Raw genomic sequence first — 24,313 nt, 5'->3', positions numbered from 1 at the left:
GGAGTGAAATCAGTTTTAAGTAATTTTATTCCTGATTACTATAAGGAACTGGTCGCCAGGGAAAAATATACATTGCGGTGACTTTGTTTGAGGAACATCTATGTATTCTGAGTCTATTCTCAGTTCGTACCCAATTTAATATGTATCGCAAAGGTGACACAGTAGTAAAGGTGGAGACATGCCTACCCGGCCGTACCCCACAGATAAGCACAGCTGTGCTGATTACAAAGCTGTCTTTGCGCCCTCTTTCGCAAAATCTCTCATCTGCTGATAAGCCTATAATTGAAAACTTCACGCTAACTTGTTTGTTTATCACACGTACGCGTTTAATTGGCCAATCACAAGAAGACAATATTTGGACGTAATTGCTGTTGTGCTTAGGCTATATATAGACGGTACTGCTTAGCCTGCTTGGCGCTTAGACTAAACTCAAATAATCCAAGAAGAGTTGTTGCTATTCCGGATGAACTGTGAATAATCTGGTGATATGGAATTATTGAGCGGGATACTGTCTTTTATCTTATGCGCTGTCTCTTTTGATACAGCCCTGTGTTTTATTCACATTACAGGTAAGACAATACGGTTCGTATTGACTAAATAAGCACTGTTGAAGTATACTGATGATGATATAACATAAGTCCATAGTATTTAAGGAGTCTAGACAGGCATCGCAGAAAGACCATTGTAGTTTTGTACCCACTCCAGTCGCCGTACAACGATGTATGAAAGCGAAACGTCCAAATGTAACAATGAATTATTGACGGGCATTATCGGCCAGCCAAATAGACGAACGGAACTGTGTTTTATAAACACCAAAATGGCAATAACCATTCGATTTAGACTCTGTGGCAACTCTTTGGCTTTTGCATAGGAAAACACATTCAATTTGCTTTAAATTATTAGAACAATCCAGTGCTAAATTTAAATGTAGACCTTCGGGTTTGGTGTTTTGGTATATGAAGCGACTCAGTAAAGAATTTTAAGAAATACATGTCAAATGTGTTGTGCATCTGGGTCACCAAATAAACGATAGCACAAGAAATGCAATTGTAAGAAACGAGGATTGGATAGGCAATATACTTGGTCTTTTAAGTAATCTCTTTACATCGGAGTAAGGGACTAATCTTCTTAGCTTTAAGGACTACAATGCAAATTCCAAGAAGACAATGAAAATGACCTTCATGGGCCCAACATATTTTCAAAACCACCACTGTGATATTTTTTACTGATTTCCTTAAGTTCATTATGTAGTGATAACAAATTAGAAAGAGCCTCTCGTTCATTTTTTTAACTCACTCAAGCTTTCCAAAGAGCTCTTCATGATCTAGATCTGTTTCAATCTTAGTTTTCTTATCTTCGGCATGAGCAATGTTTGCCCCAGTTCAACAACAACAAGTTTGTGGTTTTGAAACAAAACTGGCTGTGCGCCATAGCAGCCTCAAAGCTGACAAGGTGCCGGAATCGGACGGATATAACTTTTTTTGAAAAGGCCACACAGGTCACAAGTTTCCGGCCATTCAGATTGCATAACACTTAATAAAGTTAGCTCACTTATTTGCGTTCTTAGCTAAAAACACTCAAATAAAGACAGCGATAAGGCCAAAAATTATCAAAACACTACTCTGGGAACTAACGGAGGGCATAGAGCTCATAGTGCGATAATTGAAGTCTTGCCACCTTTCATGAAAGGGACAATTGACACCATAGCCGTTTTAAAACTGATTAAGCTTCCGGTATGTCAACAGTTGGGCGTGCAAGTGATGAAAACATGGCCACGTGTGTTAATCCATAGTAACTACAAGTTTTGTCTAAAAATACCATGGACGGTATGACGGTATAAAAATTCCCCTGTTTTAATTCTAAAATGTAAAACTTCGAATGCAGGATCACTCAACGCAAAAACAATAAACCGCTTGGCCTGTCCGGTATTTATAGAGAAGCACGTGCCACGTCGAATTAGCAAAAGTGCAGATTTATTGGTCAGTAGATCCTACGAATAGCAGCATTATCGTTTGCGGTCCCTTGCAGTTTTAGTCTTACTTTTACATATTTTTGGACCGTAGATCTTTTCAGATCCGATATGCTGCGCTTTTATTTAGCATGGTTTTGTCCATGCGCTTAAATGTTCGGAATGGCTGTGCCTACCACATTTAAGTTATTTTGCTTTGCGAGACTCCATCGTGACACTTTGAATTCCTTGCAGCGCGTGATTCGGGGGACAAGTAAGTTCAAAGTACGGAACTTGATACAGTGTACGGGTTATTGGGCAATTTATTTGCGTTGGCCTTTGGGCTGGCGTCATTTAGATTCGCTACACCGCGCTGATGAGTTCCAATAAGAACGAAACAGCTGTCCGCGGTTGCAATCCTGCTTTATCGGTTCCAGTCGTGGTGTTGTCTCGCAAAGCCTATTTTCACGTAGTATGATCAGCCTTGCTTGCAGTTGTTTGATATTTAACATGTTTAACGACTCCCAAAATTCCGGGCCAAAATTCTAAAGAAAACATACATGGGAAGTTAATGGTTAATTAGTGGTTTCCCTTGAATATTTCCACTGCAAAATAATATACAATGTTTTTTTTTTTTTTTCAAATTTCTCGCGGCATCTGCCACCTTTGGAATCCTGCTCCCAACCTTCTCTTCTTCCGCTTATCGTAGAGTTCCTGCCCCTTCACACCCGGGTTTGTTCGCCCCCTACCCCATCTCCCCTTCCACAGAAGTGAAAACCTTGAGTAACTGGCGGCTCTTGTCACGCGGTGGCACACTAACAACAGCGAAAAGGACCACCAGCTACACGAGAATAACGAAAGGGACTATGCCTGGGACGCCAATTCCAACAACAATGATGTGACATGCTCCCACCCCCCCCCACCTCCTCCCAACTTACAATGTTGCGAAATAGGAGGTAATACGAATCATTTGTTTTACACGTTAGAAAAAAATTAAAGACTGAGAGCCAGGTGCGGGAACCATCTTCTAGTAGGTAACCAAATAATAAATAATAGGAAAGCAGGCTGTAGGTTCCCATTCCACCCTTTGACATGTAATTTGCCTTTTTTATTTAACTTGCTTTTTCTCGATCGTTTCAGTAGAGGTTCGCTTTTTCAGGAAGGATGCAAAGTAACAGCTAAACGACGTTATTATCGGTAAAAGTTTGTGTCTGAGTGAAGGAAAATTTAGCTTTTTCATGGAAGAAACTAAACATGGAAGTTTCAAGAGGAAGACTTGAATAATGAAACTGTTCATGTTGCGACGTTACGCTTTTTATATTATAATGTTTCAGATCTTTGTCATATTCTTACAGTCGATAACATTATATCCCCATTTTAGATTATTCTATATGGCCCGCCGGTTCGTATGCTCTACCAATGGCAGACTCGGGATGTCCCGAAGGTAGTGGATTTACCTGGTACACGGGACACCGAATCGAGGAACTAGAAAACCAACAGAACAGGAACAAGCATTCTACAAGTATCCACTTGAAGACAAAGATAGGAAAACCAGAAATAACGCGTTACTTCTGCGTGAAAAACTCAACAGAAGCAGATAAAGGAAAGCCAAAATGGCCAAATGGAAAATACTGTATTTATAAGAAAGGGGACTCTTGCCCGGAAGACTTCCATGAAGGATATGTCCTTTGGGACGATAACAACAAAGAAAACGGGTCCAATCGCAACAGCAAAGATGGGGAACTTCCAGCCGGACTTTACAACCAGGATACAATGTTATATTTTTGCTGCAAGACGACAGGATCTGTTCAGAAACGGGTGTCGCTGCCAGTCAATAAGCCGTTTTATTTACTGGCGTTCGAGTCGACAACTTGTCAAGAAGTCCAGGGAGCCGTGTATTCCCTGGAGTACGTGGTGTTCGATACAGAGAATACCAACAATCATGATGCAAGGGTTTATCCGTATCCGTACGGTGCTCAGCTGAAGGAACCCACGATTTACTATTGTTACTATCGAGGTATTTTATTTTATTTATTTTTAGGTAAAGCAAATTCATTTTTTTCGTTGATAAAAGAGAGTTATCAAGAGCACTGCCTATTATCACCAGTAAAGGATACTTATGACCTTTGTAGGCAATTGGTGGAAGGAATGATTATGTTAGGCGCACGATTCAAATACCCTGACCCTATTTGACATCATATTTAGCCTAACTCCGGATCGAGCAGTCCGAGCTCGAGCCCCGGCCGGGGTCACAGTGTTGTTTTCTTGGAAAAGACACTTTACTCTCATAGTGCTTCTCTACACCCAGGTGATAAATGGGTTCCGGCGACATAATTCTGGGGGGGGGGGGGGGGGGGGACCTGCGATGGACTAGCATCCCAATCAGGGGGGAGTAGAAATATACCTAGCCGCTTAAAGCTACGGAAACCTGGATAAGCTTCGGCAGTGTGGGCCGCAAGGCTGGTGGCTTCCCTTTTAGCCTTTTACAGCAGACTATTTGCACCCGTGCGTACTTTCTGTTTCGGCTAAAACGGCTACAAGACCACACCCTTCAAGACGGCACATACCCGTGTTATACTGTAGCATATCACTGATATCAGTATTTATTATATGGAGGAGAGTGTTTTACTCGTTCGATACGCTCACTGCTCGTGAGATATTGTTTCTGCCACTCGAACATGAAATTCATATCTTCTCGCCACCGTGTAATATCCTCTATATAGAATCCCTTCTGGTCGTGTTATTGCTAGAGCCTTGCACAATTAGTCCGGCAGATTATCCTTGGAAAATTGAATTGGTGCTTATAAAATTTTTCTGAGACATTAAAAAGTTACGCCAACGGCTGTCTTTATATGTGCACCTCTCTCCTCTAGAATGCAAGTGGAACTTTACTCATCCAAGCGGTACATTTTCCTCGCCATATTTCCCAAACAACTACCATGACTTTCAAGACTGTCAGTGGAACATTACTGTACCTGAAGACTACGTGATACAGCTACGATTCGGAGTCTTTGAGTTGGAATCAAATCCCTACTCGTGCGGAAAGGGCCGGTGTAGTTGTGACTATGTAGAAGTCAAGGAAGAGTCAGTGACAGGTGACGTCACTACGATTGGCCGATACTGTATGACGATTGTGCCGCTGCCAATCATCCAGTCATCCACCAATAAAATGATAGTAACGTTTCATTCTGATCACGGCATATCGGCCAAAGGTTTCAACGCATCGTATACTTCAGTTCCAGCAGTCAAAGGTGTAATTTGCTTTTATTTTTTAACGTTACAGAAATGATTACTATTACCTTGCGGGCAGTTGGTTTCTTTTACGCCGAACGGTCGTTCGTAGCGTGGCGTTCGGCGTTGGAGAAATCAGCTACTCGCAAGCTACAATCTTTGACAAAACCTTAGTGCGATTTGCCGTTCAGTTTTTCTTACTCGAAACACGACAAAATTAAGCAATTCCCCCTCTCCCCCTTTACAATGTTGCGTAACATGCACAAAATAACTGCCTTCAACTGCTAACTTCTTTTTATCACAAAGTGAAACGCACTGCACAAGGAGTTTCTATCTTGTGTGAACGCGACCGCATTGGGTTTAAACCAGTTACAAGTCAATGCCAACATTTATTAACCGAAATCTTTGTCCCCTGTCTTCTGCTTTCAGTAAACTAATTGTTTTTTAATGATCTTGTTGATGAATCTAAAACCTCAAACGTATAACACAAATTTCAATTATGTTTAATACGATTTAGACAGAGTGACGACAATTATGACAGCTACATCTCCGCCCGAACAGAATAGTTCAAGAACAGCAACTCAACAATCAACACCTGGGAATCAGAGTGACAATTTGACCTCAACAAAACGCATATCCTCTACAACTGAAATTATTTCAGCAACTTACACCAAAACCATCGATAAAAGCAATACGAAAAGGCAGCGTTTATCATCCATCGGACTGTCAAAACCAACAGAAGGAAAACTAACAGAAAGACAAGAGCTTACTTCCGCGAAGACAACGAACAGCAACGCGGAAGAGACGACAACAGAAAACACTCAAGGTGTTCAAACATCCGGGGATGTGGAACCGTTCTCACGTGTCATCATGGGTCTCCCATTGAAGTATATAATCATCGCAGGCGGCTCTTTTGTTGTTCTTGTATTCGCTGTTTTGCTCTTGGTATGTCATCTTTGCAAGAGACGGTATGTAAGTCATTCAATGTTATATCAGTCTACTGTTTCAATTAACGTTCGACGAAAGCGTTACAGGCTTACGAGACAAGACCGAATGGTGGTCTGGGTATTCATTTAAATTTTGCATACCAGTGTGGAGGAAATCTACAAGTTGGTATTGTTTCACGTGAGGTGTTTGTTTTTCCTCTCACAAGCCTTTTTTGTGTAGCTTTTCTTTCACTATTACATGGCTTTCAGTTTGGAAAATTTGTCTAAAATTCAATGTGGCTTAAAGTACGTTGTTTCCATTTGTCTGAAAAAGAAAGAGAACGTTCAAAATTATGTTTGCCATGTCGTCATATCTGATTAGTATTCCGCGCGTGCAGCAGCCCTCTACTTCTACCAATACTACCTTTCGGTCTTGTCTTGTAAGCTTGAAGTTTTGATCTGACAACGTTAATTGAAAATGCTGTATACCCAGTACAAATAAATGCTGTTGTGCTCGTTGTCTTCATTGTTGCTGCTATTCTATCTTTCTCTGCTTTTACCCGTAATTGACATGTCCTTCTGTGACTTAACAGGCGTAGTTCCCGTATGAAGCCTGCTCAACAGAGTAATCATTTTCACTCTGTGACCTACAGCAGCGTAAGGGAATCAAGCGGATCCACTGCTCCTCTATCTCCAATCAACATGTACGGAGAAAGGTACGAGAGCACCGTGTGCGTAGGACCGCGCCTTTACACAATAATGCTCTAATAACTTTGTCGCACATCATCATCATCATCACCATCATCATCATCATCATCATCATCATCATCATCATCACCATCACCATCACCACCACCATCATCATCATCATCATCATCATCATCATCATCTTTTTTAAGTGTCAAAATCTTCTAACGTGCCTGATGGGACACATATCACACATGATGGAGAAAATAAATATTCCATGATTGATTACCTTGGCTTTCCATCGACCAGAAAACAAACTTTCTTTCTGCGTGAAAGCACCAGTCTTTGTTACGTTTTAACCAATCAGAATTGACCGAAACACGTCTCATTCTCTGCGGATTGCGACCATATAGGATGTAGGTGTACCTTCAGTAACAATGTTTTGATAGCTAATTTTTACTGTTTTCTTTACTGTAGTGAAATGGAAGAACTTTTTTCGAAGACAAGCAAAGCGATAACCCCATATACGATAACAGGTAATTTAGCCTTAATGTCAGTAATTTTCCAAAAAAATGATCTCTCTTATAAAAAAACCTTCCCTGTAGTAGGTGTGAAAATAGATTCAAGCCACGCCCATAAAAACATAGATCTGATACCTTTTAGGGTTTCCATTCTTATGGGAGTCCCCCTCCAGGTTCTTAATTTAAAGTATACAGTAAAACTCGCGAGTAGAACCTAACATTTAAGAACCTGTTAAGCTAAACTTTGCACATTAGATACCATTTTTATAAGAACCTATTCAGCCTCAAATTTGGAAGCAGGTTCTTATTTTTTAAAATTGATTAAAAATGTCTACTTCTGGGAAATGCAAAGTATTACAGTACATGTATATCATGTCATTTTCTAAACGATGTGTGCTTCATTTTACATAAGCACTTAGGTGGTATACAAATTTTATACAAGGAAAATGCCGAATACCACTTAAATCTCTATAACAATATTAAATGATTTTACCCAGAAATTAAGAACCTATTAAGAACCTAATTAGCCTAAATTTGTGTTAATAACCCTTTATGTGAGAACCTGTTTATGCTTATAACCTGAAAAATAATAGGTTCTTACTCGCGGGTTTTACTGTAATGGTAGTATAAATACTCTTCAAAATAAGACAACAACTGAAAAGAGTCGAGCTAGACAGTCCACAAATCCCCAATTTCCCATGTTAAGCTCCTCTCTGGTTGTCTAGAGCTGCCCAGCACGGTTATGAACAATTTTGAGCTACGAATGTTCAGATACCGTAGCTCTTTTTCATTTTTCAGGCTTAGCAGAACGGAGGACCAATTGTCTGAAAACCCTTTGTATGAAAGGTGAGTTGATTCAACACAAACAATGAATTAAAATCAAGAACGTTAGGGAAAGAACGTTTTAAAAAATAATGCTGCTTTAATTTGCTATTTGCTATAAGTCGTTTTTGTTTCTCGATTAAGTAATTTTTATATTCGTGTTTATTTCAGTTACAATAGTTCAGATCACAAGGATCCAAGAAAAGAAAGTCCACTATACGAACAGTAATTTAAAAAACAGTATTAAAGTTTATCTAATAAGCAGTTTCTGATATAAGTGCATCTTTTCTTTCATTTCGGCATTGCGCGACATCTCAATACGAAAAACAGTCTGCATTCAAGCCCAGTGGCCCATCAAGCCGGCGGATATCTTCGGTTTCAAACGCATAAAGCATCTAAGAGTATCTTTTCTCTCCGCCCTGCCTGGGATGCTAATCCACTGCATGACCGTTACCGCTAGCATTACATTCGCTGGTTCCCTCGCTCCCCCCTTTTACCCACTCACCCCATTAACATCCCTTATGTGCGTGAATAAATGTATATCCCCCCCCCCCCCCCCCCGCCTCCCTTATTCCCTGCATGAAAATGATTGGTTTTCGGTTTGATAAAAACTAAATTAGATGGAAAGCATAACTGGGAATTTGATGTAAACATTTCGCCACGCCGTGATTTTAAAATACACAGTCAGCTCCCTTTATATGTCTCTAAATTTTTCTTATCAGCCTGTTATAAAGGAACAGAAACGCATTGTGATATAAAGCATCGAAAGGCACTGGAGGAAAACGCGCCAAAGGCAACAGGGAAACTCAAGAAAAACAACAAGTTTGAAAGTTGCTATCCTTGATTGCACGTACCCATCGCTATGACGTGCAATGACCTCGTATTCTCCGCTGACTGAAGGCTTCTTACCAAACAAAAGAAACGTCTTTATTTTGAATGCAAACGGCTAACAAGCTCTATTTCGTAATAATGTTTACTTAAATGTTGCTTTTTCAAGTGGTGTGTCCGTTTTAATCTTTCGTCATTTGTCATTTCGTCATTCTTTGCACTCTTACAACCAGTCATCCCGGGCCAGTCATACTTTTTTTTCTTTTTTTTCCTTTTTATCTTTTCCTTTCATTTTATATATAAATTTCCTATAAATTTATTATTATTATTATATCCAAACTAAGTCATTTAACAGCACTATTAAACTTTTTATTTCTCATAGCATAGCATTTTTATCTAATAATTTAAAGTCTGCACATTACTGCGCAGACCGTCTCTCATTTTGACAGGCGGAAAAATGGGTCAGTAACAAATTCGTATTAACGTGAAAGAGTTTATTTATTTACTTCACACTAACAGTCAACGGAATGGTTTAGGTTCAAGTTAAAAATAGTTGAAGGACCTTGGTAAAATGTGCGGTTGTTTTTATAAAATTTTAACCAGTCTAGTAATTTAACGTTTAGTTATTTTATTTATTATTTTCGTTGCGCTGTAAAATGAACTTTGTTTCATTTATTACATTTGTAGTTGCTTGCTGTATCAATAAAATAAGGGAGAAAACGAATACTCCTTTCTTTGTATGAAATATCAATGATGCTTTATTCAGTTTAAGGTTAATTGTGGTAGCGCGTGCTGTTGTTTTTGTAAAAACTCTCACCTGTCTATTTCGATGTTTAGTTATTTTGTATTGTTTTCTTTCTACGCTGTAAAATGAAACTTTTATTTTAAATACATTTGTAGTTGCTTGAAGAGTAAATAAAAGATGAAAGAAAATCGATTACTCCTTAAGTTGAATGAAATATTAATAATGCGTTATTCAAAGGTAGACCAGGGTCGAAATTTTGACTGATTCAAGCCAAAAAAATTCGTTAGTTTGGGCCATCAGCGGTCGACCCCTTTCTCTACGTTCTTTTAAAGGGAACAAAGAAACTCCTCCTTGAATACGGGAGAACTCGAATTCACTGTTGAATCACCCGCACTAGACCGCTGTTGTGTAATATTACTCCACTGTGTTTTTACTATAACTCTGAAATGTTTCCTTTCCAAACTGACAACCGACCAAAATTAGCTGGCAATATACAAGTTGTGACAGCTGACATTTATATCCAACGCCCGGACACTCGTGACACGAGACGGTCGCGTTAGTCATTTTCATGTATACGGTTAGGCTATCTTTTTCATCTTTGGCCCGGATAGAAACCGGCAAAAGCATGTCTTACCAAGCCAAGAGGTCTTACATTCTTGATGTTTGTTACAAGGTTCTAGGAATTATCTTGTTTGGCTGTTTATCTTCAAAAGGTATGTGTTTGAGCTTGTTTTTGTCGTATCGCAGTGGGACTTACCTCACAGGATAGGGGGATTACGTACTGCCTCTGAGGTTTATGGTGCTGGGAACATGCCCTACATTTTCTTAGCTCGTTTAGACTATTCAAGACCAAAATGTGTGAATTTCCGAAGTCTTTCAGACTTCATTTGAATCGTACAAATTTTCACAGTTAGCTACTCAACATTTTGTTAATCTTTGCGGTTTGTTTTCGTTCTTTTCAGCAAGAGCGGTCCGCTCAATTAAAGTCTTGATCATGAAAATGTCACAAAATTAATAAATAAAAAGATAATGCACGGTGGCAAACGCTTTAGACCAAAAAGGCACTCTCAAATAATAACTAACCACTTAAAGAAGGCCTATAAATCTTAATTCACATTTCAAGCTCAGTGAAACAGCTAAAAATACCCACAAAGCCCATAATAGAAGTAATGCCCCCCCCCCCTCCACATTCCCTGCCGTTATCCATAACTTATTACCTTCCACAAATATGTTACTTCTAGTTTTGAAGTCATTTGTCGTATTTTTAACTAAAGAATTGATTGAGTGAGCTGTAGGTCCGGCTGTTTCCTGGAGAAAGTAACAGTTCTCTTCAGTTTAGAACTAAACTTTAATTTTCTACTGAGCGTCACTTTACAAAGAATAACATCTAGAGGAAACCATCAAGTTAACAACACAATGAACCTGTTAACGCGGCGTAAAACAAAAATCCAACGCACTTTTCAACCTCGTTTATTTTAGCCGTTGACATGCATGTGTCCCGAAAGTCACAATGGTAGGCTCCTGCTAGTTGATATCCCAGTGCCACGGAAAATCAGTCCAATCAAGAAAAATAAAATCTCTGACTTTTTATAATTCCTTTCCTTGTGAGTATGACGCATTGCATGAGTGTGTGGATGTGGTGGGTATTTTTCAATTTGTTTTCCAACGCAAATGGAAATTTAAGAAATGTTTACAAATTTTGTGCTTTTAGTCTAACTTTCCTCCAGAAAATTTGTATTAAATAACGTTTACATGGGGTAATAACAGTTTGCCAGCTACTTGTGCTTTGAACGTATAACCTGCTAAACTCGTACAGAATGTTTACACAGTTTTGCCAGTTAGTCTTCGGCCGGCGGTTCCGTCAGTCTGTCGTTCAGCCTGCCTGCGCTGCCTATTGCACGAGTGTCTGTTTGTCTTAATAGACCTGCCAATTAATCACTTTACCTCCTTTTTACAGTTGCCAGCCACGCTGTCCAATGGCCTGCAGGGAAGTACGGGCTACCTATGGCTAAGTCAGGCTGCCCTAAAGCCAACGGTTTCTCTTGGGAGACCGGATACATTTACCAGGATTTAGAGGACGACAGTAGCCAAAGTGGGACTTCTTCGAGCTTTCATCTCAATGCCCGAGTATTTAATTCCGGTGATGTTAGTCAGAGCTTCTGTATTAAGATGGACAAGTCTAGTACTGTTGATAAAAATAGATTATTCTGGCCTTACGGTCAATACTGCATTTTTAAGAAAGGTTCCAACTGCCCTACACGACTATTGAACGGATGGGTCTTATGGGATGACGAAAATGGCAAGAATGGTGCAAATTTAAATTTCCAGTCCGGCATTGTTCCTGCAGGAACTTACAAACAAGATACTAAAATACAGTTTTGTTGCCAAACTGCTGGGTTGACGAGCACCCCTATCGAGTTACCAATTGACTCGCCGTTTTATTTGATGGCTTTTAACAATAAGGTGTGCCAGGAGGTTCTAAAAACTATTCACACCATGGAGTACATACGGTACGATACAGAGAACGATTTCAATCATAACAGCCAGTACTGGCCTTATCCATTTGGTGCGGATCTTCGCGACCCTTATATCTACTATTGCTATTACCAAGGTAAGCCGCAGATTTCGCAGATTTTTGGTCTAAATTAAATCGTTCTGAAATAAATGGTAGGAAACTTTACCCATGGAAAACATTATATTTGAACATTTAAGTGAAGATATAACCTTTATTTCCATCTGAGCCATCCGCAGCCAAACGTGCTTTTAAACAGTTTTAGTACTAATTGTTAATTAAAATGGACCATTATTTTAAAGTTTCCTACGACACAAAATATAAATTTTGGCTGTTCAAAAATCTGTTAAAATCCGTGACATAGTTCCTTTAATGGCATCCACTTAAAGGGACCGTGTCACGGATTTTAGCCAAACTTAGGCATAGGAAATGACCATCAAATTTGTTTAAATGTATAAAATAACCCCTTAAAACAGTGAAGGAATATTTAAATAACACACCAAATGCAAAAGAAGGTACGGATGGCCAAAAGTGTCAAAGATTGAAACGGATTGCGATGTGGGCTTTTGAAATATGGTCCAGCGGAACAATTTTCAAAGTTAATCTTGTCTGCTTGTAACTTTAATTTATGACGCCCGGGAGACATATTTAGCTGCAAGGAAGCTATGGTTTTGTCATTTAGTATCAAAGAATTAATTTCTTTGCTAACATTTAGTTTCATAGCGAATATTTGGCAAACTGATTTAATAACATAAGATTAACTTAGCCGTGACATAGTCCCTTTAAGACCATTTTACAGCGCAATAAACGTTGCATTGCCAGTTGCCAAACAAGTTCTTTTATAACACCCAATATTTGCAACATGCAATGCAACAAAATATTGCGTTACAAGTTGAGAAAAGTGGACCTGTCCTCCCATTTTCGCAACGTTGCGAGACAATTTGCTGCTTGTGACATGTCAACTGCAAATGCAACGCAAGTTTTTATCAAAATGCATGAGCCAATCAGAACGCATCCTTCGCTCGCGGTAAATTTCAAGAAAATAATTTCTGGCGGGTGCGTTGCAAGATGAAAGCAATAGTTGTGAACGTGTGACACCCCTGCGGCAACTTGCAATGTTTTACTGTCGTCATCGTTGCGTTGCAAAGCTGCCGAGGAGAATTGCCTTGTGTATCATGGCCTTTAGCCGAGACACATCAAGAACATATATGGTTTAGTTTCAAGTACTTTGTTCGTTTTTTTAAGGGTTGTATGTTCGCTAGGCTCGATTTCCGCCGCAAACAAAAGAGAACTCACGCGTCCAGCCGTGCTTTCGGGAGGAGGAGCGCGGGCTCATTTTTTCGAAATCGAGCCTACATGTTCGCTGGGCTGTTACTTATGCAAAGCTAATGAGGCCTTATAAGGTAGAACATTCACTGCTATTTAGCAGTTGAAAGCTTTTACTTTCTGTATTTCTGATGTATTTTAAATTTGCTTAGCGAGGGTCACAAAATGTAAGAAGCTGCCCTCAAGGGGTTTTTTATTTTCAGAGGAGTGTATTAGCACACCATAGATGGGCATAAATTATCCCACACTCGAATATAATGCACTGGTCTTAAGAATTGGGTAACATCAAAGTAAAACATACATTTCTGTTAGGGGGGAATTGCAGTTAGGGAAATGTTTGTCGCGCACCGATTGGTTGCCTTTTTGTGGTTGTCTTTGATAACGTCAGTAAATTTAACCTTTTTCCTTTGTAATACCTTAAGGTTACTATTTTTAGCGACTACTAATTTCAGCGATTTTTTGTGAGCAAGATTTAGCGACTATTTAAGTATTTAATTTAGCGATTTTGTGAATTTTTTTTGAAAAATCAGTGATATCGTGTAAACCAGTTTTTGATAAGGCTGCCAATGCACACGTATTTCCGGCTATCGCTTGTCGTTCACAGGCTAGTTTTTAATAAACATATAGGTGCGGATAACATATGGGAATAAATGTTCAGTAAAAGAACAAACCCACTTAAAATTGAACGAACATTTGCATTTCTCATTTTTTTCATTGCCAGAAATAACAGAGTTACGGGCATCCATTTCTTGAAGAATTTTTCTTTGGGGTGGATCGGGGAGTACATAAATTTAACAAGTTTTAAATTTGACCACGACAAATTTTAGCGAGTACTAAATTAAGCGATTTTCGCCCAACTCGCTAAAATTAGTAGCCGCTAACAATAGCAACCTTAAGGTACTATATTTCTACGGTGGATACCGTTTTTTTATTTAAATCAGGTTTGGTGTAATATATGTACGCCAAAACAATCATTCTTCTTTCAAACAGTCAGGCAATCGACACAGAACGCCGCAAAACTGACCGACGTTGATTTCCAATTCTATTTTCTACTATAGCGTGCAGATGGACTAAAACGGCATTGACAGGCTCCCTTTGGAGCCCCAACTATCCATCTCCATATAAAGACAAGGCCTGGTGTGAGTGGTACATTAATGTCCCCTGGAACTACATCATTTCGCTGACGTTCGACGACTTCCGCCTTGAGACAATTGACATGTGTGTTACGCAAAACTGCGATTGTGATTACGTCGAGGTTCACGACAATTTTTCAAATGGGACTTCGGTTGTTATAGGGAAGTACTGTATGGGAGTGGCATACCCGCACAGTGCAATTAAGTCGAGAAGCAACAACGTTACGGTAACATTCCGATCTGATTCTACAATAGCGAAGACGGGGTTCAAGGCTCAGTATAAAGCAATTCAGGTGACAGGTAAGGACTGTTTTTTTTTTTGTCTGCATTAGAGCAACTTTGAAATAACAAATACCCAATTATCTCTTCACTGCAGTCAAACGTCTAAGACAGTTTTTCTTTCTATTTCGGCGAATTTCGTTTATATTAAATTAATAGCAAGTATATATATGACCAAGGATAGATAAAATAGTTCCTGAGTGTAAATATATTTCCATTTCCTCAAATAAGCGAGAACTTTTACCTTTTAAAGGCTCTGCAACCGAACCGGATGCTTTGACAAATGGCGCCAAGAAGTCCATATTTACCTGTCTTTAAACACGTAGAACGTTCTTAGTAAAGCTCAAAAAATTTAATAAACCATCAATTAGAAGCTTATCTTTGAAGTACTTTTTTTATTTTTTGCATATTTCTATCGTTTGACCGCGGTCGAAATTACCTCTATTAGACGCGACCACAGAGAGAATCGTGGCAGTTGTATTCAACAAAACATGTCTTTAACTTGGCAATACCGAATACGACTACAGCGATTCCCTGCAGGCGCGCCTCATAGAGGGAATTAGCTTTTAATTTGCGTTTTTCTGACGTATTTGCAGTTCAAGCTAAGAAATCGGCAGGGAAAAAGCGGACAAATAAACCGGGGCTGATGAAACTACTATATTCTGATTAACAAGGATGTCATACACGATGCCCTCTTTACGTTAAAAATATAATACTTGATGCATATGTCAGTCAGCCATGATCAAAACAACAACAACAAAAAACTGTGTGAGAAAATTAAACAGTTTTCAAATGGCTTTTATTTTCATCCAGTTTCAAACTAGTTGCCTTACGTTCTGAATGGCCAGTTGAATCATTTGTGTTGACGACTGGAAATATTTTATCACTTGCTCTGATTGGATGGTTAGATGCTTTGCTTGGGTTGCCTCATTGATAATATTTCGTCCTGACATTGTAAGTAGCGTAAAGTAAAAATGAAGAATAAGAATAAAAATTCAAAAAGTAAAAATAATAATACAAAAAATTATTCACTGGTTTGTAAGCCACCTGTATTGTTATCTTTATGTATATTACAGCACCGACTGGTTTTGGTAGCACAACAAAGGAGACACAGGTGACGACGACACCGACGGTATTTTCCACTGATAATCCAGCCACATTTCCATTAACTGATACAACTATCAAAGGCACAACTAGTGGCAACAATGCAACCACTAGCAACTCTGGTAGCAACAACAATACAACAACAGCAGCAACCACACCATCAGAAGGGACAACGACAAAACCAACAACTCCAGTGACAAACGTGAGCGGAAAACCAACCTCTGAAGCAACGACAGCCATTACCAAACAGAACAACACAGCAACTGTACCATGTACAAACGCTTCCTTCACAACAACGTCTTTAACAACTGATGAGCGGACTAGTACCAGGCCTCGCGAAACTACGATTGGGACTTCAACTACAAGTTTAGCGACCAAGGATCAACCGTCATCAACCGAGCCGAGTACTGGGAAAGAGCCGACGGATACGACGACGACTAATGGAGAAGGCGTATATAAAGCTAGGAACGAAAATCCAGGCAAAACAGGGAATGTTTACGTCATCGTTAGCGTGACGGTGTCGTTGATTGTGATATCCGTAGTGATGGCAGGATCGGTGTTTTGTCTTTGTAGAAAACGGTAAGTTGTATGATCGAACTTTTCCTGCCCACTCAAAAATATCTTGGCACATTTCTCTTTGCGATCCATACATTTGTGAACTGTCTGTATAAATCATAATTTTTATTTTTTTCTCAGCGCGCGAGCGGGCAAGATGAACCGAATCCTGCAATCTGATTGGTTCCGGGAGCGGGCGGAATTTTCCGATCTTGACCGCGGTCAACGGAACGGGATGCAGTTCCGCGCGAAATCAGTTTGCAGCGAGACGAACGAACACATGAAAGTTTTGCTCTCCAAAATCGAAATAACTGTTCATCAACCGTTGTAAATTTGAAACGACTTAAAAGCAGTGAAATTAAAGGCCTCAAAGTTCTTCAAAAGGCGAGTATTTATTTCTTTCTCAAGAAAATCGAGTTATAGTTTACCGTTTGTAGTTTGCCGTCGCGTTGTTTGTGCATTTTGCAATGATTTTCACGCCATTGCGGTAGACTTCACCGCGGTTTTTAGACTCTATCTATGAGTTAAACTGCATTGTTTATCTGTCAGGTTTTGCTAAAACAGAACACTATTTGCCATCATTCAAGGAAATGAGATTCTTTGATTAAAAACGGACAATTTAATTATCACAATATTGTGCCGTACGTAGACACTACGCATTTCATTCAGTTTGGCACTGTTTATCAGAATAAAATTCTGCTGGGAAAAGTGCAGAGATTATTACATGTAATTTTTTAAATACAAGTGTGAATAGCTTAAAACACTGCTTTCCAGTCAAAGAGTATTTTTGAGTCAGAGAAATAGGCTTAACACCCTGCAAGCAAAGATTCTTTCAAGACTTTTCAAAACATTTATCGCAGAATTGTTCGGGAAGCCGACTAAAATCGATTTAAATGTGTTAAGTTTTGCGGCATATTTGTGCTGTATTTATGACTTCATTTGCTTTTCTTAATTCTCTGCTGTGTAAATTAAATATGCTGAACCTTTTTTGAGTACGGTTCATTTTAAGTGAAGCTATTTTATTCGAAATTAAATAGCAAACAGCATTCTTCACTCTTGCTCGTCGATCGAGTCTGACTCAAATCAAATCAAATCCGCGCGTATACAAACAAAGACTTAGCGACACATTTTTCCTTGGTTTCTTTTCCAAACAAATTAAAGTAGAAAAAAATAAAAACGTTATTTGCCGGCCTAGGTCGGTCCGTATTGGGAAAAACTGTACCCGAGGTCTTGAGTACGGCCCTCGGCCTGCGGCCTCGGGCCGTACTCAAGACCTCGGATACAGTTTTTCCCAATACGGACCTCCCGGTCGGCAAATAACATATATATATTAAACGAAAAATGCTAAAATTGCAGTAAGGGATGGACAAAATTAAACGCAAAGTGTCTGTACCACATTTATATGAAACTTTACAACGACGTTTCGACCATGCAAAAGGCTATGACCTTCGTCGGTTTACTGCCGACAGATTAGCATAATTATATATCGGCTCACACTAAGACGTTATCTGACGTCAGTATCAATCTTCAATCGTGGATATTGGAGTTAATTTTAATTAGTTTTTTAGTGTAATTCTAATTTCCTTAACCACCTGTACCGACAGCTTTAACCTTCTATGGTGTTATTCGGTGCAATGTGATTAGTCACATTTTAATTGCAGGCAGTTAAAAAGAAACCAAGTACAGCGAGGTAGAATGAGTGTTGTCTTCACAGCGGCAGAAAAAACAGTTGGAGTTTCCAATTCTGTCCCAAACATGTATGGCACCAGGTAACTATGCAACTGTGCGACACCATTTACAACATTCGTCTGATCATTAAACTTGATAAATATAACCGGTTAACCGATTAAACTCGACCACAGACTATGAACAGTCCCTACTGCCCCTGAGAAGGTAGAGTGAAGAGGATGGGAAATTAGTCTTGGCCAGTTTGCGCATGGTCATTTTTCTCGCTGTTTTTTTTTTTTTTTTTTGCGCTTCTTGCTCTAACATCCGTGAGAAAAGACATTTGACTTGTCTACAGCTAGGACTCGTCTTTCAATTTTCAAATAAGACAAGTCACCAAAGGTAGGGAGTGGTCACAGTCAAACTCGGCAAACGCTTGAAAGAGGTAATTAGCAGGTATACATTTGACATCAAATCAGTTGGCGGCTAATACTACATCTTTCTCCAAACGCCTTTTCAAGTTAGATAAGAGTATACCATGCGTCGCATAATAATGTTCAGAGGGGAAGGGAAAGAGAAGCGAGAGAAGTGTGCCACGTAGGCTAATAAGAGTAATGCCGAAGAAGAACTCGGGCTTCTCTCGGGTACCCGTCGAGTGTTGTCGACAAGAGATTACCTTATTCGAAGACTGAATACCCAGTCTAGACAATTTTTTAAAATATCCTGTAAGAGTAAATCATGCTAACGAACAGATAAATCTTAAATTCCAAGATACATATACCTCAGTAAATGTGAAGGCAAACTCTTCAACTTGTTAAGGTTGTATGGCGGTTATTAAATACCCCCTTTCCTTGCGCGGAAACGGTCGAATCTAAGTAATAGTTGGTTAGGCCTCAATCCTCGAAGGTTACTTGTGATGAGGAAGTCATAGAAAATAGATAACCAAGCGGAGACTTTAAATACCTCAAAATGTTATGCATGTGTCATTGTTGTTCTTAGTGAAGAAAACGAGGAAGAGGAACGCTACATTAATGTCACCACGAAGGAAAAAATAAACATTTTATACGACAACAGGTACTAGCCTTTGCATATTTAAACCACGTAAACAATATCTAGAAGTTTCTAACGAGAATTTTTACACCCAAGTTTACGCACGTCCATTTTCCTGCTCGTTTTTTTCCACTCCTTGCTCGAAGATCTGCGAGGAAAAATGCGAGGAAGAGTTCATGACTCGTCCCTACTTGCGTCTTACCAGAAATTGTCTAAGATCCGTAAATCTTAAAGTTCTTAAATAAAAACGGCTGAAGACAAGTCACCAACAAAAGGAAGTGGTTGCAGTCTAACTCGGGCAACACTTGAAAGTGTTTTAAATAGCAGGTATACATTTGACATCAAATCAGTGCTGCAAACCAGTTATTATTTTTAATAAGTTTGCACCTTATGCTGCGTCCTTTGCCAAACGTAAAAATACCCAAAAGTAACTCGGCGTTAACTTATTCGAAGCGTGAATGCCCAGCGTTAGCGGCAATTTTTCAAAAGATCATGAAAGAGTAAACCATGTAAACGATCACTGAAAAAATCTTGAATTCCAAGATACAACTTCATTTAATTTGAAGGCAAACTTCAGTGTCAATTTTCCGGACTAAATGCGTGATTAAACCAACACTCCTTTCCCTTGCGCAGAAACGATTGAATCTAATTACTAGCTGGCTAGTTCTTGATCTTTGAAGGTTGTGACGAGATAGATAACCAAGCAAAGAGGTAAAGCACCTAAGGATGTGTTGAATTTCGTTGTCTTTATCATTGTTGTTTTTTGTTAGTGATGAAACCGAGGAAGAGGAACGTTACACTAATGTCACCACGCAAGAAAAATTCAACATTTTATACGACAACAGGTACTAGCTTAAGCATTTTGTACCACCAAACCAATATCTAGAAGTCACTTAGTTTCTAATAAGAATTTTTACAAATGGTTTTATTTGTGTGGTTGGCAGGGCTTTTATGGACGCCGATGAGAAATATATGGAGGATGACGAAATCAAAGAAAGTGACAATCCGCTATATTCCAGCAGGTAACAGAATATTAAAATGGGCAAGTTAGCAAAATACTGCGGGAAAAAGTGCTATGAACTAAAGGATTCCATCCTATGGGGGTGGGGGGATCCTATATGAACAGAGACGGCGAAGCTCGTCGTTTTGTGTAGGGGTGTAATTAAATTACGGATTTCGGTCTCACTTAAAGTGTTCAACTATTTAGAACAGTATTTTTAGCCGTCGTTGTCACATTAAGGGTTCCACGCGAAGAAATAAATTGCGCTTTCATATTGTGTTGGCGGTCCATATCGATCAGGGATGAAAAAAAAAAAAGAATCTTTCAGAGGTGAAAAAAGGTTGAGCCACGCCAGGATTGGTCAAGCATGCCTCATATGGGAGTCCAGGCCCCGGGCATCCTATTAAGGGGAGTAGCAAAATACGAAACCATTTCATGTTAAAAATCGCTAGCCTTTTGAGCCACCAGGCTTTAAAAAGGCTTTACCCTTTTAACTAGTTGATTGATACGTTGTTGTTATAGTTATATCATTTGATCGGCATTACAATATTTCCCAGAGAAGGGGAAAATGTTACTTGTTCCTTCGACTCAAGAGACGGGAGTGCAGTGTTCTCTTTAAAAATGATGACATGTTTTTTTTCAGTGTCAAGTATGATATTGTATGCTATATTCGTATATCTTTCAGTGTTGAAACTGAGCAAGACGAAAATCAGAACGTTTTGTATGAAAGGTGAGTAAATACTTTTTTGTCCAACATTAGTTTTGATCAAAATGCTACCTGTCCAACTACTGGTCAGCATCATATATGACATAGAATAAGGCAAAACTATAATACTCTTTTTGTGATGTTTCGTTTTAGCATGGATGAGGTTTCACAGAATATTCTCGAGGCAGAAACCGTCAATCCTGTGTATGAGAGGTGGGTTTGGTTCTTTAGTAGAGTTGAGGTTCACTGCATGCGTAATGTACCGTTTCAAATGGGCTCACACGCGACATATGGTTACATGTCGGGTAGGCATGTCGGGGATCGCAATTAATTACCTTTCAAAGTCTGGCCACTTAGCTTGTACTTACAGATATGTAAGCCAACTTGTCAAGTTTTAACCATGCCCAATTTTAGTAATTTTTTCTTTCTTTAATGGTGTCGAGAAAAGGCTTTTTATTAAAGTAATAATCATGTAAGGCCTAACCCTAATCGTAGCGCAATAGATTTAAGTGAAGACGAACTTGTGAGTGCAAATTAACGACAGCAATAATTTCAACACATTATGCTAATACTGCTTTGGTTCTTTCCAGGTTGGTTTAGTTAAGAGGAATACAGATCACGTTTACCTCAAAAGCGCAGCAACATCACATAGTTATGTTAATTGTAGACACATTTATGTAATCAATGGTAACAAACCTGAGTCCAAATATTGTAATGTTTTGCAAAATATATTATATTTAGTATAACGTTAGTGGAATTTACTCCCATAAACAGCCAGTATGTTGGCAATTAACATTACCCAATAACTGACCAAAACAAATGAAAAAAAAAAAGTTTTGTTGCTAGGATTGACATAAATCTTCGTTTGTAAATTTAGTCCAAATTTTAGCATGTCTAGAACCATTTGAAATAAACGTGACTGTCTTATATATAGGGTGGATCCTTAAGTACTGCGTTCAACGGTTACATAATCTAAAAAAATTCTCATCAATTGTAAGGCGAAACGCTGAAGGGGGCCATCTTGATATTTCAAATTTTAAAAGTCGTAGCTCTGTGGTCTCCAGTAAAGTTCATTAACTGTATATGCAAATATTTCCAAACATTTAATAAGTGTAAAAATAGGCAAGCTTAAGAGTTACGATAAGCCTGGCTCTTACACTTAACACCTTTCTTACAGGTGCTTTATTCATGACACAAAATGAATAATCCCCGAGCTAGCTTTTTAATATGTCGTACATGAACAAGTGCCGCTATTGGTGAATCCTCGTGGAAAATTAAAACAAAATTTCGTACCTGCAAGATTACCATGTCGGTTGGTTGTCTTAGAGATAATTGAGATACTTATTGTTACCAAGCAAACGCGGACTCAGCCAGCGGTCAATCATCAGAGAGGAGATTCCGACCAAAAGTATACTTCTTCCCCCATTGTTTCAACTATATTATAGATTGTATATAGTAAACAATTAAAAATTTAAAGTCGTCCAACCGTCTGCTAAAGTAATTATTAAGGATCAAGGAAGAAAGAGTGGAAGTGTGCACTCTTCAAGAGAGAGATTAAGGAGAGTGACTGTTTTGCACAGCCTATCTTTTTAAACAAAAGGTGAATTGCACTTAGTTTGTCGACGGTTTCCTGTAGTCTGTAGAATAAGAGATGTTTATGATGTGACTGCAGAAATGAGGTTTTTTGGTCACCGTGTTGCAATAAAAATTATTGAAACATTGCGCTAGTGTATTTTTTTTGTGTTTAGGAACGGGAATTTCAAGAGATCCAAGATGTTACCGACATCGAGCTAATAGATATCAAGAAATCTCCGCAAGAATTATGAAGTTATAATTATTATAAACATGTAAAACGCGTTTTAACTTGTAATAGATGTTATACACGTACCTGGCACTCCATATCGGATGTAAATGTCAGGAATGCTTCGTACGTGGGTAAACGGTAATTTGAGTGAAATTTTGGGAGGTTTTAAGAAGGGTAATTAAAAACAAAATCTGGAATATTACCAAACAGTTGCTCCCCACGCAAGAGCACCCTAGGTTGTCAGGGGGACTGTCTGGTGTCCGTCTACTTATTTTTAACTTCAAACTCTAATTCTAAAATCACATTTAAACTTTATATTTATATTTCTTATTTCTCTAAATTTTGCTACTCCTTTGAGAGAAACTTTTTTCTCCCAAACATCCCCAAAAATCAGCTAAAAAAAAAAAAAAAAAATTCAAAACTCCGCCAAACATAGTTTTTTTGTAACGAGCAAAGAGTTTTTGAACAGCTTGAAACGCGAACGCCGAGATATTTGCACTTCAGTATTATTCAACAAATGCGCGCGCTGCCCATATATGGTAAAAATGTTAACGTTATCTGTCATCCGCACATAACAAATATCCTGCGATATACGTAGGTTACGAAGAATTGTCCAAAATCTTGTAAAGCGCTGCATAATTACAATTTTTCTATCTGCAAAATGTGTTTCGTTGACAATTTGTTGAATAATAAAACAATTATCCTGCTCAATCTTGCGGAATATCGTCTGATTTTAGCCAACTCGGCCTACGGCCTCGTTGGCTAAGTATCAGGCGATATTCCGCGCGATTTCGCAGGATAATTGTTAATTATTAAATTTTCAGCCACGGATATTGCATTTCTAGCATTCTGATTGGCTCACTCAATCCCGGTTGTCAGCTCGTATACCTTTGTTTGACCTTATTTGGAAAATGATTGCGTTACTTTTGCCAAGCTAAAATTTTTCTACTGGGAAGCGACAGTTCCATCGGAAAAATGGTTGAAAAACAGCAAATTTGGCGAGGTTTATGAACAAGAAATAATTAGCGGTGCCTACCACAGCCACAGAAATGCCATAGTAAAATTAACTACGCAAAACAAAAGGATTGATGCGAAAAGTTTAATTAATAATACTTGTAAACACACAACAAGAGCGAGTCAATAAAGTAGAAAAGCAGCAAATAATTTACGAAAGAACGGCAACTGACTGACACAGTTTCATTCAGTGTACGTCATAAAACTAAGTAGGCTCAGCACTTCCGTAAAGTTTGTTACCTTTCAATCTTGGTTTTGTCCTTTTATACTTCAACAAACCTGTTCCACTTTAAGCTGAATTTCGCTTCAAATAATATAGCAGTCTTGATGACAGCCGTGGAGCCGTAAAGAAGTACAATGTAAACACTTGCTTCGTTCGACTTGCACAAGACTTGTAGTTTCCAGAAAAGCTTTTGCTTCGGATCTTCTCGTAAATCTTAACTGTTGTCACAATTTC

At 38.8% G+C, this 24,313-nt stretch overlaps 1 protein-coding gene across 1 annotated transcript; it reads left to right on the top strand.

Moving 5' to 3' along the window:
* Window positions 1-379: 379 nt before the first annotated feature.
* LOC144631983 (uncharacterized) lies at window positions 380-22,214 on the top strand. The gene is made up of 18 exons (XM_078490571.1): window positions 380-569; window positions 3,330-3,965; window positions 4,822-5,199; window positions 5,697-6,147; window positions 6,699-6,821; window positions 7,270-7,328; window positions 8,112-8,159; window positions 8,307-8,360; window positions 11,666-12,319; window positions 14,605-14,979; window positions 16,035-16,641; window positions 18,279-18,386; window positions 19,282-19,356; window positions 20,103-20,177; window positions 20,277-20,354; window positions 21,018-21,062; window positions 21,192-21,251; window positions 21,629-22,214. The coding sequence occupies exons 1-18, from the start codon at window positions 488-490 to the stop codon at window positions 21,636-21,638; spliced, it is 3,918 nt and encodes a 1,305-aa protein (XP_078346697.1). The 5' UTR covers window positions 380-487; the 3' UTR covers window positions 21,639-22,214.
* The last annotated feature ends 2,099 nt before the right edge of the window (window positions 22,215-24,313 follow it).

Source organism: Oculina patagonica, chromosome 12 (genome assembly GCF_052425735.1).
Source record: "Oculina patagonica isolate OP01 chromosome 12, crgOcupat, whole genome shotgun sequence".
Lineage (NCBI taxonomy): Eukaryota > Metazoa > Cnidaria > Anthozoa > Scleractinia > Oculinidae > Oculina > Oculina patagonica.
Note: the sequence above shows the minus strand (reverse complement) of the source record. Positions and strands in the feature narration are given on the sequence as shown.

Coding starts and splice junctions, on each gene's coding strand:
- LOC144631983 (XM_078490571.1), top strand. CDS start 488: ATGGAATTATTGAGCGGGATACTGTCTTTTATCTTATGCGCTGTCTCT. Junction 12,320..14,604: donor CTACTATTGCTATTACCAAG/GTAAGCCGCAGA, acceptor TTTCTACTATAG/CGTGCAGATGGACTAAAACG. Junction 21,063..21,191: donor CAGAACGTTTTGTATGAAAG/GTGAGTAAATAC, acceptor GTTTCGTTTTAG/CATGGATGAGGTTTCACAGA.